This window comes from Quercus robur, chromosome 3, assembly GCF_932294415.1.
Source record: "Quercus robur chromosome 3, dhQueRobu3.1, whole genome shotgun sequence".
Classification (NCBI taxonomy): Eukaryota; Viridiplantae; Streptophyta; class Magnoliopsida; order Fagales; family Fagaceae; genus Quercus; species Quercus robur.
In genome coordinates, this window is record NC_065536.1 from 49,151,891 (window position 1) to 49,171,915 (window position 20,025).

The 20,025-nt window shown below is 34.1% G+C and overlaps 1 protein-coding gene and 2 non-coding genes across 3 annotated transcripts; all 3 read left to right on the forward strand.

The window, feature by feature from the left end:
• Positions 1-1,795: 1,795 nt before the first annotated feature.
• LOC126720156 (U6 spliceosomal RNA) lies at positions 1,796-1,898 on the forward strand. The gene has a single exon (XR_007653310.1). It is a non-coding gene; the product is annotated as a U6 spliceosomal RNA (small nuclear RNA).
• Positions 1,899-9,578: 7,680 nt separating this feature from the next.
• LOC126719698 (uncharacterized) lies at positions 9,579-12,970 on the forward strand. Its single transcript, XM_050422227.1, has 3 exons — positions 9,579-9,765; positions 10,572-12,403; positions 12,467-12,970. The coding sequence occupies exons 1-3, from the start codon at positions 9,579-9,581 to the stop codon at positions 12,968-12,970; spliced, it is 2,523 nt and encodes an 840-aa protein (XP_050278184.1).
• Positions 12,971-14,213: 1,243 nt separating this feature from the next.
• On the forward strand, positions 14,214-14,314 carry LOC126720159 (U6 spliceosomal RNA). Its single transcript, XR_007653313.1, has one exon. It is a non-coding gene; the product is annotated as a U6 spliceosomal RNA (small nuclear RNA).
• Positions 14,315-20,025: the final 5,711 nt, after the last annotated feature.

Below are 20,025 nucleotides of genomic sequence, written 5' to 3' on the forward strand. Positions count from 1 at the left end.
AGTTGGATGAGCCCCTTCCATCCCAGCTCGGAAAGTAGTTGCAAATTACCTTCCCATGATGTCCTTAAAAGGAGAAAACCTCAGATCCTTAGGATGTTGAAGCATTTTCAGCAGTAAGATTATTGGAAATTTGGAACTATATTCACCCTTTGGAGCAAGGTTGAACTTAATTATGTAAGGTTATGGTCCATATAATTCCTGTTGGATCTGGTTGATTTGCCACCATCTCCTACTCTGTGGCGTTGCCATTTCCTAACGATGAAGTTTTGGAATCTACAGCTATGTGCCAATGAGCACTGGGTATGGTTTTTATTTGTTCTGGAGCAAGAATGAAATGATGATTTTTGCAGCCATATTTGTGGGAGAAGATTCAAAGTCTGGATTCTCAAATAGATAATTGAAGAAAAATTTGTGATTTTGTATTTAACTTCTCTTAATCCTAGATAGAATTCACTTGTGAAGTTGAAGGAATATGTAGGTTAAAAATGTTTGCTTACGGGTGACTTTGCTATGAAAGAGGAATGGATACTGTTTGACTTTTGATTGCATTGATGCTTTGCACACATAAGCTACTTTAAATTTCACTTTTAAGCAGTGGAATGATATAATTTACTAGTATCCAGTTGCTGTTGTTAATTAAAACCTAATGAGATGTGATTAGAATGACAACTGTTACTCAAATGAGAACTTCCTTTGTGTTCTACACATGTTTTGCCCAGCAAATTTTTTGTGGTAGAAGTGTCCATGTGGACTGAACTAGCAGAAGTTAATAGGGATGGGCCATTGAGCTAGCAAGGGAGGAATGATGGCAGGTCATGGTTTTTGAAGTTGACTCCAAAGCTTCCATGGATGGTTTAATCAACCCAAGTTTACATGGCAGGTGATCAATATAGTTGAGGAGATTAGGAGGTTGAGAAAGGATCAGAGTGGTTCGTTTCAACTTTCAAATGGGTTTGTAGGGGAAAGCTTACTCCCTAGCTCTTGAGTTGAGTATGTGGGCTCTGCGTATGGGGTTTGAGGGGTTTCTGAGCTCAATTGCTTAGCCTTTTGTTACGGTAGATGCTTTTAGGTAGGACTGTTCGTATAATTCGTTTGTGATTATCTTGGTTTTATGTTTGGTAAATTTATTTTTTTGAGAATGAGTAAATTTTTTTCTGTTTGGGGGAAAAAAGGGGAAAAAAAGAAAAGGATATTGTAGATTAGAATGGGGGAAAAGCCTAAGTTTTGGGTTGCTCTAAGCCATTTGAAACGAATATTGTGCCTCCAATAACAATGTGAAATTCAATAATTTGGATCTCCTCCAAAACTAATTTTGAGGCACTTACATATTGCCCTATGGTAATCATGAGCAATATGTATTCTTATTCATGGGAGATAGATAAATAGGGGAGAGGTGGAGGTGGGTTGGAATTACATATATGGGGGCATCACAAAAGAAGATATTATTATTGAATAATCACTTGATTGGTTGAATCTCATGTGAACTCTAATCCTATATATTAAACAAAGAACTCTTAAATGGTAGGAGTGTTTTTTTAATTAAGTGGGGAGAAAAAAGAATGGTGCTACACAATAAGTCTATCTGTCTAGGGACAACTTTTGCCACAATTTTGTTGATAGTGAAAAAAGAAAAAGAAAAGATGGGTCTATGTAATAACAATTGTCCACCACTCATGATAAATCACTTTTAACTAATTGTGGAAAAAATTGTGACAAATTTTGTGTCCCATTTATTGATATAAACGTTGCCCCAAATAATAGTCATGATTTCCCAGGCCCTATCCGCTGACCTTAAGTGCTGGCTTTGTGTTTTCAATGAAATTGGAACAATACAGAGAAGATTAACATTGCCCCTCCTCAAGGATGACACACATGAAACATATGATCACTGGATCTGCCATGTTATGAGTGATTTGGTTCTCATTGAAGCTAACCAAACTGATTGGAGTCACACTTGAGTCTGCCATGAATGTTATGGGTAGTTTTAGTGTGTGTGAACTCCATTTGGGCATAGATATAAGTTTACAGTTTGAAGTTCAAATCAACTCAATAGTCTATAGGCTAGAAGTTTGTTAGGTATGAGTGCTATTCCTGACTATTTTGCTATAAGACTTTTATTTTTTTTGTTTTGTGTGTGGATAAGTCATGCTTCAGGAATTGGATTGTTTCTGTTTTGGATAGGCCTTTTAAGGAGAAGTATGGAATGCCAACAGGCGCCTCTTAATCTATCGATTCTCTAGCCAGGGTGGTGCAAACATTTCAAGATGCTGATGCAGAGTTATATTGACAAAGCCGAGGAAATCAATTAGGTAAATTTTTTATTTTTGTCAACAACTTTATAGAAAAATAGAAAAGGAACAACTGAATAGATAGACGAAACCAAAGTTCAGCCACACAATACTGTGTATTTTGATTGAAATGTGGAAGTAGATTTTCTTGCCAAGGTTCATGATGCTGAATATACTCATGAAACAAAAAGAGCCTCCCAATTTGCTTTGAAATGGAGAGAGTTCATTTTATGGGAAAGATTTAGTAGTTAACAAATCTAAAGGTAAGTCATAGTGTCACATCATTTTGAAATCAGTAAATCAGTTTAGCATTCATTATTTGGTGGAATGAAGTTTTAAATTAAAAATGTTCTGCGTTTATAACATTTTCACAATAAATCTTTGGTAGTAAGTTGTTACTGGTTTTAATTTAAACACACTACTAAAATTAATTTTTTGTTTGCCAATAACAATCTGCCATTTTTGATTTATTGTAAAAATATTGTGGATATAACATTTCTCTTTAAATTATGTGGCGCTCATGTACACTCATAGATTTACTAAATCAGAACCATGAAGCGAGGCAAATAAAGAGAATCCTGATATGCTGATGAAGTTGTGGTGTGCCTGATTTCCTTAGGTTATGATTTGATTTTCTTTTAAGAGGAAGAAAAAATAATGACAGTTGCTCACTTATAGGAATGCAGAATGATAAAAAAATTATGACAGTTTCCAGTGTGATTCCTCCATGTGATGAATAACTGTTAACAGTCCACATCAAATCCTACAGTCAATAAATATATCCATCCAACATACGCACACACATCATTGTGTAATTAGTCTCTCTAGCTATGAGGTGTTGGGGCCTAAAGCCGTGTAGTGTGCCACTAAATGACCAACTGGGAATAGTTTTGGATTTATACATATAAACATTGCTTTAATGTAAAGGATCGGGTGCTTTGTTTATGTTAATTCTTTGTTTTTGGCAGTGGTTGTTAGTGTTTCTATACTCTATTTGGTTTTACAGGAACACAGTAGCTTAGTTATGATGGCTGGTTGGTTTCTCCCACAACTGTGGTAGAACATAGCAAAAGATGTTCTTCCAGTTGCGTAGAAATCTTGAATGAGGAATTTATTTGGAGGGAAAGAATTTATCCTCACCTATCCATCAGGTCATGTGAGTATGTGACCAAGTCCAAGTCTGAATATACCTTTTTTTCTTTTTCTTTTTTTGTTTATTAAAAGAACGTATTCAGTACCTTAAAAAAAAAAAAAAAAACTAAACAATGCAATTTTTTTATTAAATTATAGAAACAACGCATTTAATCTATTACATGTTTTTTTTTTTTTTTCCTTTCTTCTAAAAAAAAAAGAAAATCTATAGCATTTTTGATATGTTTTCTTCTATAGCATTTGGTAATTTATTTGGTCAGACTTATACTCTTCAAAATTTTTTGTTTTAGAGATGATATTATTATCTAGTAATTTATTTATTTATTTAAATGAAATAAACATAGATTATTATTTTTTGATAACCAAATAAACATAGATTATAGTTTTATATATGTTTTCAAATATTTTATTAAGTATTTAATTGTTGTTATTTAATTTTATAACCTACTGTAGGGTCCCAATTCAGGGCCCAGGCCCAACAGGTATGGGGTTCTGGCCCAAGGAGCCCGAGACAATAAATTTATAGAGAGTGGGCTACAGAACTAGGCCTTAACGAAGTTTATATTAGCTAAAACTGGGCCATGCAACAATCGAGAGTAAGAAAACCCCCCTTCACGTCCATTAGATATTCAGTCCGAGGAGACGTGTAGGATATATATCAGTCCTTGCTCAAAGGCTATGGTTCTAGCACCGTTCTTCTGTTCTTCGTTCCTTTTTTTTCTCCCTCCCTTCTTCATGGGGACTCCCCTCTCTTATATAGCCCTCTTCAAGTTATCAGGGCCTTACATTTGTTGATCATCTGGACCTTCACTTGAGTGCCTGTCCCATCGGACATCCCCCCATCTTTCTGTGAGTTGTGGTAGTCAAGGCAACACTGTTCACAAGTCTTATCCACATTAATGCGGCCAGAAAAGTAGCTGCCATGCATTTAATGTGGCAGCTGCAGCCTTTCCCTTGGCATCCTACGCATTCTTCCTTCTTACGGGCTTGTGGGACTCATCCTTGTTACTAATGCTTGTAGGGGTGGAGCCTTCTAGCAGGCAGAGTGCATGTTTGAGCCATATTTGGTACGTTCGAGGAGACATTTCTCCTCGGACCGTCTTTTAAACATCTTCAGGCCCACAAGAATTGGACCGGGAGCTCTTTTGGCACTCATGCCTTCTCCTCGGACGTGGTCGAATTTTCATACGGGACCCAAGGCCCATTGTATGATCTTGGGCCTTTGCCCTTACACATACAATAAACATAAATTATATCCAAAGATATTAAAAATACACCCAAAAGAATATATTATTAATTAATTAATTTCCATACCCTAGAAGTGCGGTGTCCTAGTTTTTCAAGAACTGTAGTACCCTTGTACACTCATACCTATGTTAGTACTTGTGCAACTTAGCATCTCAGCATTTTTAATTCTTACTTTATTCCTCATTAGTCCATTTTTTGCATTTTCATTTTGTTAGTAGGAGAAAATTGTAAAACTTTATGTGTTTGTAATTTTTTTTTTTTTATGATATCGATATATTCAAGTTATCTTTTTATTAGATTTTGTATAATTTAGATTTCTTAATGACTACCCTAGAAAAAATTCTTAAAACTGCCATTGCTTGCCATTGGTTAGTTTTGTAAAGGTTTATATAAAAAGTGTCCGATTAATGGATGCTCTTAGGGCATTTGTTAATGGACTATTATAAGAAAGACTTGATACTATGTTTATGGAAAATATAAAAGCATATCCAAAAATTTGTTGCTTTTTTCTTTTTCCCTAAAAAGTTTCTAAAATTATTTTTTAAACCAATACTCTTAGGGCATCCAATATTTCTTATATAAAGATAGACTACTTGAAAATTAATAGTTTGGTACATATCATATGAAATTTTCACATGAGAAAAATACTTTGTTGTTAATAACTAATCCTAATATATAATCTTGCGAATATATATATATATATATATATATATATTTTTAAATAAAAGGTAAACTACGTATTTGGTTCATATCTTCTACACCATATTTTAATTTGATCTCTAACCTTTCAATTGTGCCAATTTGGTCTTAACTTTTTAGTGCCGTGTCAATTTAGTTTCTGCTGTTATCTCTTGGATGAAAATTGCTGACGTGAAAAATTGCCAAAATAAAAAAATTAGTTTATTGCCACATTAATAGACAAAGTGAGAAACTAATTTTTTATTTTGGTCGTTTGCCACATCAATAATTTCCATCCAAGAGATAACAGTAGAAATTAAATTGATACGACATTGAAATGTTAGAGACCACATTGACACAATGAAAGGTTATGGTTTAAATTGAAATATGGTGTAAAGGGTAGAGACCAAATACGTAGTTTACCTAAAAATAAATTATATATCATATCTCATTACAAAAGAATCAGATACTCTTGCTCATCGCATGGGCCTATGATTAGTTAATATTTAGAGCTTCACGCCAGTTCGTTTATAATAGAAAAATGTGTGGAATTCACACAATTTTGCCTAAAAATGACTTACATCAGTCTATGTATAATTGTGTAAATTTACAAGCTTGTTACAGTAATTGTGTAAATTTACACTGACACTATTCATTTTGCATTTTGTTGCTTATTCTTTCTTTATGTATCTCGAGGATGAAAAGAGAATGGATGGTGGTTGTTGCGTGTAAAAAAAGATAAACAATTAAAAAAATTAATATTTTAATGAAATATAGTGTAAAATAGATAATTTAATGTGGAATGTTTTGAAAATAAAGCATGCAAAATAGAAAAAGTAAGTTTTTATGCTAAAATAGATAGAAATTTTTGCATGAACTGATATGAATGTTCTAATTTTTATATATTTGGATCTTCAACTGATTGTATTGGATTAGAGGATCATGTGGGCTTTATAGTCTATGACATTATCTTTCTTTCTTTTGACAAATCCACCACTAGATTGCATTGAAGGACGAATAGTAATTAACATCTCATTTGAATGAAATTCGACATGTATTTTAACAACATAAAGAACATATAATCCAATGATTTGATTTTCAAAATATATAATTATATTAATTTTTTAGTGAGTTTGGAGGATCTCTCCAAATTATTTTGAAGAAAAACTTTGTCTAGACCAAAAAAGCAACCGAGAAAGATATTTCATACATTAACATGTTACTTCTACATATTTTTTTCACATATTTTTTTTGTTTTTTATCTCCCTTCTTGCAGTGTGGTTGGATTAGCTTCTTATTCGGGTTATTGACATAAAATGTAATACTTTAAAATCATTTTTAACCATGTTAGCCTATTCCATTCACCAATTAATGTAAGAAATATTTTGACACAATACCAAAAAGATTGGACCTAAATTGACACGTGAAACATTAGGGACTGTTTTGACACATTGGACAAACATTAGGAATCAAAATTGTACTTAAATATTTTTCAAAATTCACATCATTGCCCCACTTTAACAGAAAATCCATAAAAAAATTGCCCCTCCCTTTTGAACAAGGGATGAAAATTTAAATCCGCTTCGCATAGCAAATGGGGCAGTGACAGGGGGTTAAATCCTCCTCCCAAAGTAGTTTCAAGGCAATTGCCATGTTTATGTTTAAAAATAAGAAAATATATTTAAAGATTTTTTAATAGTTCATATATATATAGGGTTGGGTTCAAGTTACACCTGGTATAATTCTAAGCAATGTTACAATACCCAATAACTTGTTATTGAATTAATATTTTGAAAATCCAACCGTTAAATTACATGTTCTATATATTCTTAATATGTATGCTAATTTTCATATTAATCGGATGCTATTTACTAGTTGATCTAAAAACTCATATTTTATGCATTATTTTAAAATACAAAAATTTGAATTTTAACAATTGATTGATAACATGACTATTAATTTTTTATCACCTCGAAATTTTGCAAGCATGAAGAATATATGAAGATAATGTAATCTAACGGTGAATTTGTCAATATTTGCATCCAATTAAAAAATATTGAGTGGTGTAACATTGCTTAGAGTTACATCAGGTATAATTTGAACCTAACTCATATATATATATATATATATATAACCTTCAAATTGAAAAATTGATGATGTCTGTTTTTATATTATTGAGTTTATATTTTAAACTTATTTATATTTATAATATGTTTTGGTAGAAATTTATAATTTATGATTGTTATATTGTTATGTTTGAATCTTTTTTTAAACGATTTTTTAATAATTGAATTATTGTATTGTTATATATATATATGAGTTTTAATTTAATATATATAACACATTTTAAATCAAATTTTTATAAAATATAAATAAAATGTTGAGTGGGGTGGGATGGGTGTAAATGGGTGCTTGCTAGGAGAGGGATGAGAAGAAAATAATTCTTTGAAGGAGGGGAGGGGAGGGGCGGAGACAGATTTATATACAAATTGTGCCAGGAAGATATATCTAAAGTATCAGATTATCTCACACCTATCACTTTACATTATATATATTTGGTAAAAAAAATATTTTCAAAAATCATTTATATTTGTCACTTTCATTATGGTGTACACATAATTTGGAATTAATTCGTGAAAAGGTGAAAACAATTAATGGCTGATTTTTAGGAAAAATATATTGTTTTTTGAAGTTGATGCTGATTCCAATAATTAATGTATTTATAATTTTATTTATGGAGTATTTATATTGTTATTGGCTTCTCTTGTAAAAAAAAAAGATTTATAATATTCATATACGTCATATTATTCACGTTTAATGTATTAAATAATTAATTTTATGTCATTATTTTATTTGTCTCTAACTGAAATTGATTTTATTTGAGAACTAAATCACATCCTTTACAAAAAAAATGAGTGAGATATAGATGAAAATATTTAGTACTTTTAATAGTCATTAGAAGAATCGAATTCTTTTGTACTCTTAACCTTTTATACAGATTTGCTTTTAAATGTTCACTGATGAAGTTGTGATGTGCCTTATTTCCTCACATAATTTAAGATTCTGATTTTCTTTTTGAACGAGGAAGAAAATATTATGATAGTTGTTTACATATATGAATGCAGAAAGAAATATAAGATCCCTTGGTTTCCCATCCTGCAGATAGAGCAACCTTTCCTGAGTTTTAGTGATTTGTTTTTGTTCTGTTATTTGTTTTGTTGTTTTTCCTTAACAGTATTGATTGTTGGCTCATTAGTCTTCCTTTTATATTTTTTGTTAATATATTGTTGGCTATTTTCTTTTGAACAAACAGTACAATGCCTCCATTTAGTCAGCAACTGTTTCAACCTTACAAGCTTACAGCATACATTAAACCCGTTATGCGGAGTAAGAAAATTAGGCTCATGTTTAGCCAATTGCCAATTTGTTTGATGAGAAATTTATCCACCATAGGTGCGTACAATACTGTAAAATTAGTCTCTCTTGATATCCTTTCAGATGTAGGTTAAAAATGTTTGCCTACGGGTGACTTTGCTATGAAAGAGGAATGGATACTGTTTGACTTTTGATTGCATCGATGCTTTGCGCACATGAACTTAGTTTAAATTTTAATGTAAAGCAGTGAAATGATATAATTTGCTAGTACCCAGTTGCAGTTGCTAATCAAAACCTAATAAGATGTGATTAGAATGATAACTGTTACTCAAATGAGAACTTCCTTTAACACATGTTTTGCCCAGAAAACTTTATGTGGTAGGAGTGTCCGTGTGGACTAAACTAGCAGAAGTTAATAGGGTATTAGATGGGCCATTGAGCTAGCAAGCAGGGACGGACACAGGTACAAGGCTAAGGGGGCCCGGGCCCCCCCTGGGCCCAAAAAAAAATTTTTTTAGCAAGTAAAATTTTTCCAAAAAAAAAAAAAGGGGCTTGGGCCCCCCTGAAATTTTTGCTCCGGCCCCCTTCCCCTAGCCCATCATCCGGCCAGCTCAGAGCAGAGCCCATAAGGCCATAACCCATGTCAATCCACAACAAAAAAAAGAAAAAAAGAAAAAATCTCAGCCCTCAGCAGTCCAAAACCAAACGGAGAGAGCAAAAACCAAAGGAAAAAAAAAAAGAAAAAAAAGAAAGAAAGGAAAGTGAGAGATCGAGAGGCGAGAGCTACGAGCGAGACGGAGAGAGACAGAGAGGCAGCGGTGTCGCCGTGACGCCGTGATGGAGAGAGATAGAGAGCGAGACGAGAGCGAGAGAGTGAGAAGTGCGAACCCAGCTTCGAGCGAGACCCACGCCGGCGAGAGCGAGACCCACGCCGCCACGCGAGACGAGATCCACTTGCCGCTGTTGCCGCCGGTTGCCGTTTCCCGATCTGCCCAGCCCAGCTTCGAGCCTTCACAGAATCACAGTTCACAGAATCACATGTATTTACTCTTTAACTCTTATCTTTTCCTTCAAATTTCAAAACCTTGTGAATCTGTGATCTGAGATTCTGAGAATCAAAGAAACTGTGCTTGTGGTGTTTGAGTGTTTCTTGTTTGTGTTTTTACTGATGAACTGAAGTTACTGAACTGATTTGGTGATTTGGTGCTTGTGTTGCGGCTGAACTGAACTGTTTGTGTGTGTGTGTTTTTTTTGTTTTGGGTTTTTGGCTTTGTGACTCTGTGTTTGTGGCTCTTGTTGCCTTGCATTATATAGATAAAAGAGATAGATAGAGAGAGTAGAGATTGTAGTGACAGTCAGATGCTTTGTTGACCGGTAGTTGGACATTAGTTAGACATAATAATAGGGAATAGGGAAAAGTGGAGTTGCTGTTGGGCAAAGACAAGTGACAGGGGAGAAAAAAAAAAAAACAAAAAAAAGGTAAAGTTAAGAATAGTTTTTGTTAGTAGTGCTTGACTGTCTGTAGTGGGATTCATTGGATATTTGGGTTAGTGGGTCAGAATTAGGAAGATGAAGACAAGAGACAATACAAAGATACAAAAAACATAAAAGATATAAATAAAGGAAGAGACAACACCGAGACATAAATAAAGGCAGTTTAAACACAAAGATATTAAAGGCAGACCAAAGACAAAAAGAAAAAAAAAATCATATAATATAAGAAATTATCACACAAATTTAAAAAAATAACGGTAATTCTTATATAATTTTTATTTTATTTGTAGATCAAGAAAAAATCAACTACAATGCTTGATTTTTTCAAAAGAAAAGGTTCAACTTCAAATTCTTCTGAAGTCAACGTGGAATTGCCAACAACTAATGTTGCTATTCCAATTCCGGAAAATACGGATGTTCCAATTCCGGAAAATGCGGATGTTCCAATCTCTCAAACACAATTTCAAAGAATTGATCTTGATTCTTTGGATTATGATCTCGGAACACGCAAACAAATATGGGAATATCATGTTAATCAACGTGATGAAATTCGACGGGCTTACATTAAAAAAGGTCCGCACCAACCTCCTCTAGAGACATTCAAAAAAAGTGGAAAGCAGAATCGTAGCTTTCAAGCTTCTTGGTATAGAAATAATTCAAAATGGCTTGAATATTCTCCTACAACAGATGCAGCTTATTGTCTACCCTACTTTGTCTTTCATAATCCAAATGTGGTTGTGGGACAAAATACATTTATTGTTGGTGGATTTAGAAATTGGAAAAAGGTTGGGGGCAAAGATTGTTCTTTTCAAGTTCATATAGGAAAAGATCCTAACTTAGCTCATAGAGTTGCTGAGCAAATGTGTAAGGATTTGATGAACCAATCGCAGCATTTGCAAAGGGTAGTTGATCATTTCACTACTGAACAAATTGCAAATAATCGGTTGCAATTGAAGGCCACAATTTTTATTGTGCGATATCTTGCCTTTCAAGCTATAGCTTTTAGAGGTCGAGATGAAAGTTTTAGTTCATTAAATCGTGGGAACTTTCATGAATCATTGGGTATTGTGACTTTTTGGAATGAGAAGGTTGCTGAAATAATAGAAGAAGCTCCAAAAAATGCAACCTACACATCACCTAGGATTCAAAAGGAAATTCTACATGTTTTCTCAGCCAAAGTGAAGAAGGCCATTCGGGAAGAAATTGGTGATGCAAAGTTTTGCATAATGGTTGATGAAGCTCGTGATGAGTCCATGAAAGAGCAAATGGCTGTCGTGTTTAGATATGTTGATGCAGAAGGCTTTGTGAAAGAACGCTTTTTTGGGCTTATTCATGTTGTTGACACTGCATCTTTGACTCTAAAGAAGGGGATATATTCTTTGTTATCTCAATATTGCTTAGATATACAAAATATTCGAGGGCAAGGATATGATGGAGCAAGCAACATGCGAGGTATGTGGAATGGATTACAAGTTTTGATTTTGAATGATTGCCCATATGCTTACTATATCCATTGTTTTGCACATCGCTTACAATTGGCATTAGTAAAAGCATCAAAACAAGTTGTTCCCATTAGTCATTTTTTTCTTACATTGCTTTTTCTGATCAAAATTGTTCGTGCTTCATGCAAGCGCAATGAGCAATTGAAAGTTGCCAATGCTAATGAAATAGCACGTTTGATTGATCTTGAAGAGCTTGAGACTGGAAGTGGACTTAATCAAATTGACACTTTACAACGACCTGGAGAAACACGTTGGAGTTCACATTTTAGATCAGTTTCTAGCTTATTAAGGATGTTTAGTTCAACTGTTGAAGTTTTACAAAATATAATTGATGGTGCAATTGATGGAGAAAATTGGGCAGAAGGAGAGTCAGCTTATGAAGGTTTAACTTCATTTGAATTTGTTTTCATCTTGCATCTTGAGAAGGAAACTATGGAGATCATTAATAAACTTTGTCAAACTTTGCAAAGCCAATCTCAAGACATTTTAAATGCCATGCATTTAGTTTCATCTACTAAAGCACTTATCCAAAAATTTAGAGATGATGGATGGGATGGCTTACTCACCACTGTGATATCATTTTGTGAGAAGTATCGCATTGATGTCCTGGATATGAATGCTTGTTATGTTGCGAGGCGAGGTCGAGCTCGTAATCAACCAGATAACGTTACAAATGAGCATCATTATCGAGTAAATATTTTTTATGCTACAATAGATTCTTAACTACAGGAACTAAATTATCGGTTTAATGAAGATGCAATGGAGTTGCTTAGGCTTAGCTCAGCTTTAGAACCTCGAGAGGCATTAAAATCTTTCAGAATTAGTAATCTTTGTTTGTTGGTAAAGAATTTCTATCCACAAGATTTCACAGATTATGACAAACAACTGTTGAAGAAGGAGCTTTATCATTTTGAGCATAATGTAGTCCAAGATCCAGAGTTCAAAAAATTGAAAAGTTTATCTGAGTTGTCTCAATGGTTAGTGAGAACTGGAAATTCAGAACACTACAAACTTGTTGATAGAATGGTGATACTTGTGCTTACTCTTCCAGTTTCTACTGCTACTACAGAGCGAGCATTTTCAGCTATGAAACTTGTCAAAACTGAACTTCGAAACAAAATGGAAGGTGACTTTTTGAATGACTCTTTGATGTTATACATTGAAAAGGATATAGCTTCGACATTTAGTTTGGATTCAATAGTAGATGATTTTGAAGATTTGAAAAAGCGTTGAGTTCCCTTTTTATAGATGATTGTATAAAGAAACAATAGTGTTTCACATCTTTTGTTTTTGTTAGTAGATTGTATCTTAATATATTAAGAAACAATGATTTTTGGGTATTTGTCTTGGTTGATAATTTATTAATACTATATGGATGTGTATTTGAAAAAAAAAAAATTTGCTTATCTCTGGCCCCCCTGGCTTAAAATCCTGCGTTCGTCCCTGCTAGCAAGGGAGGGATGATGCATGGCTGGACATGGTTTTTGAAAGTGACTCCAAAGATTCCATGGAGGTTTTTATCATCCCAGGTTTACATGGCAGGTGATCAATATAGTTGAGGAGATTAGGAGGTTGAGAAAGGATCAGCGTGGTTCATTACAACTTTCAATTGGGTTTGTAGGGGAAAGCCTACACACTAGCTCTTGAGCTAGGTATGTGGGCTCTGCGTATGGGGTTTGAGGGGTCTCTGAGCCCAACTACTTTACCTTTTGTTTCGGTAGATGCTTTAAGGCAGGATTGTTCCTATCATTCTTTTGTAATTAGCTTGGTTTTATGTTCAGTAAATTTTTTTTTCCTATTCGCGGGGCGGGCGCGGGGGGGGGGGGGGGGGGAGAAGAGGAAAAAAATAAAAAGGATATTGTAGATTAGAATTGGGAAAATCCTAAGTTTTGGGTTGCTCTAAGCCAATTGAAATGAATATTGTGCCTCTGATAATTATGTGAAATTCATTAATTTGGATCTCCTCCAAAACTAATTTTGAGGCACTTACATATTGCCCTAAGGTAATCACGAGGAATATGTATTCTTATTCATGGGAGATATATAAATAGTGGAGAGGTGGAGGCAGGGCTGGAATTACTTATATGGAGGCATCACAAAAGATGTTAATATCAATGAATTATCACTTGATTGGTTGAATCTCATGGGAACTCTTAATCCTATATATTTAACGAAGAACTCTTAAATGGTAGGAGTGGTTTTTTAATTAAGTGGGGGAAAAAAAGAATGGTGCTACAAAATAAGTCCAGTTGTCGAGAGACAACTTTTACCACAATTTTGTTGAAAGTCAAAAAAAAAAAAAAAAAAAAAAAAAAAAAAAAAAGAAAAGAAGAAGAAGAAGATAGGTCCATGTAATAACAATTGTCCACCACTCATGGTAAATCACTTTTAACTAATTGTGGAAAAAATTGTGACAAATTTTGTTGTCCATTTATTGATATAAATGTTGCCCCAAATAATACTCATAATTTCCCAGGCCCCAACCTTAAGTGCTATCAATGAAATTGTAACAATCCAAAGAAGATTAGCATGGCCCATCCTCAAGGATGACACGCATAAAACATATGATCATTGATTAGCATTCGTTATTTGGTGGAATGAAATTTTAAATTAGAGAAGTGCAATGTCTGTAATATTTTCTTTATTTGCTGATGAAGTAGTGGTGTGCGGCGTGTGCCTAATTTACTTAGGTTACTTATGATATTAAAAACAAAAAACAAAATCACATCAATCTAAAGTAGAATTCTAAAAAACATAAAAGTTAATCAACTTAAAATAGAGATGCAAAATAAAAAAAAAATAAAAAAAAAATCTGCCAATAAATGAAAAAATAATTGAGAGAGAGAGAGAGAGAGTTGGAAATAGGTGGATGATATGGCTACTGATGTGGCTCAATAGGAGCTTAACAACAATAAATATTGTATTTTAACTTTCAGATATATATAAAATATAGATTCTTTATTATAGGCCGTGGTTGTTGATGTTTTTATACTCTCTTTGGTTTGGCAGGAACAAAGTAGCTTAGTTATATATGAAAGTTGGTTGGTTTCTCCCATAACTAGGGTAGAACATAGCAAAAGTGGTAGAACAAAGCAAAGGTGTTCTTCTAGTTCCGTTGAAATCTTGAATGAAGAGTTTATTTGGAGGGAAAGAATTCATCCTCACCTATCCATCAGGTCATGTGAGTATGTCTTAACCATACCTTTTCTTTTTTTATTTTTTATTTTTATTTATTAAAGGAAAGTATTCAGTACCTTTTTTTTTCAACTAAAAAAAAAAACCTTAACAATGCAAAATGTTTAAAACATGTGCTGTGTATCCAAGAGATAAGCCATTTTGGATATGCACCACTGTAAGTTTGTTTAAAAAACATTCTCCTCTCTCTCTCTGTGTGTATGTTAAAAATATTTAGTATTTGTTGATGGCCATTTCGGAAGCCCAAGTGGAAGGGAGAAGCCTAGTAACACGGACAGAAATGAGTTGGCAAACGGATAGAAAACCCATTAAGCCCAAGCAGCAGGAATAATGGATCACAGGCCCATGAGATAAACAAATGGGACTTGAAGAGGTAAATGAGCTTAAAGGAGTCCGAAAAGAGAGGAAAAACAAACCATGGGCAGTATATGATGTGGAAAAGTGAGAATGGGCCGCGACATGCCCAAAGTAATGAAAGCAAAGAAAGTAAGGGGTTGATGGCAAACCCATAAACCCCAAGGATGAGAAATAATATAATTGGGTCGGGGAAGCCCAAAGAATTCAGTAAAAGCCCATGGTATTGCGAAGTTAGGAAAAGGGCTGAGGAAGCCCAAGGAAAGCAAACGGGCCCGGGACGCCCAAGGGAAAACAAATGGGACACAAGAGCCCGCTAATGATGTAACACAAGAACCGATGGCCTTGCTGGGCCATTGGGGGAAGAATAAACGGCAGGCCCAAAGAGGCCCAGCTAGATTGAAACAAAATAATTTCGCAACAGGAATGATAGAGTAATATGGTAGGAGATAGTAGCAGGAAGAAGGGTGGGCTAAAGGAAAAGCAAAGCCCACCATCAATCAAGGCCCGACCCCGAATAGGGCAAGCCATAAAGGAAAGGAAACCAGAAAATGGTCAAGAACGGACGGCAAACTGTGCAGACCAACCACGATAGACCCATGAGTAGCAAGCAAATTTTGGACATATATGGAAGAGAGGCACGCGCAAGGCCTAGACTTCATCAGTCTGTACCCAGCTAATACAGGACATGGTGAGGTCATGAGTCAGAGGTAAGAGGGCATGGTTTGGCGGTGGGGAGAGGGGAAAACCTATTTTGAGGTTCCTGCTAGGGCTTTTTTGGGGGAAGTATCCTGATGAGATGACATACCACCCAAATGGGTATAGTTGAGCTGGAACCACTAGGTGCATGCCATGAGGGATAGAGAGAGAGAAAGCACCCATATCATAGCAAGAAAGGATGCCACAGCAGACAAACAAACAAAATAACTTTCTTTTGTCTGGTGATAAGGAGTGGCACATAGTCGGACCAGTGGTGGTCGGTAGGTACATCCAGACCAGACAAAGGTGGTTAAGGGCTAAAATAGTAAAATCCGGTCATGGCAAGCACTATAAAGAGGCCCTTGTCGTGTACAGGAACAACAACAACAGTAAGCACCACGGTATTGAAAACTTGAAAACCAGGAAATAGAAGCAAGGATTAAGAAAGAAAAAAGATAAGAAAAAAAGGGAATATTAGAAAAGAAGGAAAGAAAAAGATAGAGGGTTAGAACGACAGGCATGCACCAATAAGTTGATTCTCTCTCTTCCTCTCGAAATCTTGCTCTCTGCCTGAAGCGAAAGGTGTTCTTATGTGCCAACCATTCAGATCCACTTACCTCAAAGTGATTAATTTTCATGGCAGGATCTCCCTGAGAGATTATTCACTTTGAGAAGAGGTGTTCTTCCCTTTCTGGTTTTGGTCATGCGGATCAGACTTGATCTAATTTATTTACTCTCTCAATCAACTCACATACTACCCACTTGTTCCTCTTTACTTTTCTTATAAAATAATTGTTGTTAAAACTGTGATTATCTTTTTCTTAAGTAAGGTTTATCTGTTCACCTTAATAAAGATCTCAAAGTCTTTGATTTTATTATTATTATCATATCTGCTTGCCGTAACCCATTTGAAACAGTTCCGCCTGCTGTAAGCGTGTTCCTGGCAGACGAGGCATAGTTTGTGCACAACCCGGACCAAGTCTCGTTGCAGTTGGACCAGTCTCAATTCTCTTACTTAGAACACTCAGACCCAATACCGTAGGAGGCAGTCCAGCCTACTTCACTACAAGAAAACTGAGCATTTGCGGCGGGCTTATTGCGGCGGGTACAAAAACCGCCGCTATAGGTCACCTATTGCGGCGCATTTTTGGCCCGCCGCTATACATGAGATCTATTGCGGCGGTCTATATGCCCGCCGCAATAGCTCTAGTATTTTGCGGCGTTCTATAGCGGCGGGCCAATAACCCGCCGCAATAGACCTGTTTTAGCGGCATATAGCTTAGATATAGCGGCGGGTCACTGACCCGCCGCAATAGCTCAAGTATTTTGCGGCGTACTATAGCGGCGGGCCAATGACCCGCCGCAATAGACCTGTTTTCGCGGCATTAATCTTAGATATAGCGGCGGGTCACTGACCCGCCGCAATATGTACTCCTTTTTGCGGCGGGTTGGACCGCCGCAATAGACATTTAAATTTTCCACTATTTTTTCGTCTTCCCATTTAAAGATCAAATAGTAAATTACACCCGATTGACATGAAAATTGGCATGCATGTTAAAAACATATAGAAAATGTGATCCAACGGTTGAATTTTCAAAATTTGAATTCAACAATAAGTTATTGGTTGGTGTAACATTTTTTAGAGTTACATCAAGTGTAACTAGAATCCAACGATATATTTCTTAATGCAATGTGAATTTTGACAAATTTACCGTTAGATTACATTATTTTCATATATTTTTCATGCATACAAATTTCCAAGGTGATCAAAAATTAATAGTCATGTCATCAATCAATTATTTAAATTCAAGTTTTTGTAATTTAAAATAACGCATAAACGATGAGTTAAAAGATCAAATGGTAAATTACACCCGATTGGCATGAAAATTGGCATGCACGTTAAGAACATATAGAAAATGTGATCCAACGGTTGGATTTTAAAAATATGAATTCAACAATAAGTTATTAGTTTGTGTCCCATTTTTTAGAGTTACATCAAGTGTAACTTGAACCCAATCTTATATTTCTTAATTCGATGTGAATTTTGACAAATCTACCGTTCGATTACATTATCTTCATATATTTTTCATGCTTACAAAATTTCAAGGTGATCAAAGATTAATAGCTATGTCATCAATCAATTGTTTTAATTCAAGTTTTCGTAGTTTAAAATAACACATAAAAGATTAGTTTAAAGATCAAAGGGTAAATTACATCCGATTGGCAAGAAAATTGGCATGCATGTTAAAAACATATAAAATATGTGATCCAACGGTTGGATTTTCAAAATATGAATTCAACAATAAGTTATTAGTTTGTGTGACATTTTTTAGAGTTACATCAAGTGTAACTTGAACCCAATCTTATATTTCTTAATTCGATGTGAATTTTGACAAATCTACCGTTAGATTACATTATCTTCATATATTTTTCATGCTTATAAAATTTCAAGATGATCAAAAATTAATAGCTATGCCATCAATCAATTGTTTAAATTCAAGTTTTCGTAGTTTAAAATAACGCATAAAAGATGAGTTTAAAGATCAAAGGGTAAATTACATCCGATTGGCATGAAAATTGGCATGCATATTAAAAACATATAGAAAATGTGATCCAACGGTTTGATTTTAAAGATATGAATTCAACAATAAGTTATTAGTTTGTGTCACATTTTTTAGAGTTACATCAAGTGTAACTTGAACCCAATCTTATATTTTTTAATTCGATGTGAATTTTGACAAATCTACCGTTAAATTACATTATCTTCATATATTTTTCTTGCTTACAAAATTTCAAGGTGATCAAAAATTAATAGCTATGGCATCAATCAATTGTTTTAATTCAAGTTTTCGTAGTTTAAAATAACGCATAAAAGATGAGTTTAAAGATCAAAGGGTAAATTACATCCGATTGGCAAGAAAATTGGCATGCATGTTAAGAACATATAGAAAATATGATCCAACGGTTGGATTTTAAAAATATAAATTCAACAATAAGTTATTAGTTTGTGTCACATTTTTTAGAGTTACATCAAGTGTAACTTGAACCCAATCTTATATTTCTTAATTCGATGTGAATTTTGACAAATCTACCGTTAGATTACATTATCTTCATATATTTTTCATGCTTATAAAATTTCAAGGTGATCAAAAATTAATAGCTATGCCATCAATCAATTGTTTAAATTCAAGTTTTCGTAGTTTAAAATAACACATAAAAGATGAGTTTAAAGATCAAAGGGTAAATTACATCCGATTGGCAAGAAAATTGGCATGCATGTTAAAAACATATAGAAAATGTGATCCAACGGTTGGATTTTCAAAATATGAATTCAACAATAAGTTATTAGTTTGTGTGACATTTTTTAGAGTTACATCAAGTGTAACTTGAACCCAATCTTATATTTCTTAATTCGATGTGAATTTTGACAAATCTACCGTTAGATTACATTATCTTCATATATTTTTCATGCTTACAAAATTTCAAGGTGATCAAAGATTAATAGTTATGTCATCAATCAATTGTTTTAATTCAAGTTTTCGTAGTTTAAAATAACGCATAAAAGATCAGTTTAAAGATCAAAGGGTAAATTACATCCGATTGGCAAGAAAATTGGCATGCACGTTAAGAACATATAGAAAATGTGATCCAACGGTTGGATTTTCAAAATATGAATTCAACAATAAGTTATTAGTTTGTGTGACATTTTTTAGAGTTACATCAAGTGTAACTTGAACCCAATCTTATATTTCTTAATTCGATGTGAATTTTGACAAATCTACCGTTAGATTACATTATCTTCATATATTTTTCATGCTTATAAAATTTCAAGGTGATCAAAAATTAATAGCTATGCCATCAATCAATTGTTTAAATTCAAGTTTTCGTAGTTTAAAATAGCGCATAAAAGATGAGTTTAAAGATCAAAGGGTAAATTACATCCGATTGGCAAGAAAATTGGCATGCAGGTTAAAAACATATAGAAAATGTGATCCAACGGTTGGATTTTCAAAATATGAATTCAACAATAAGTTATTAGT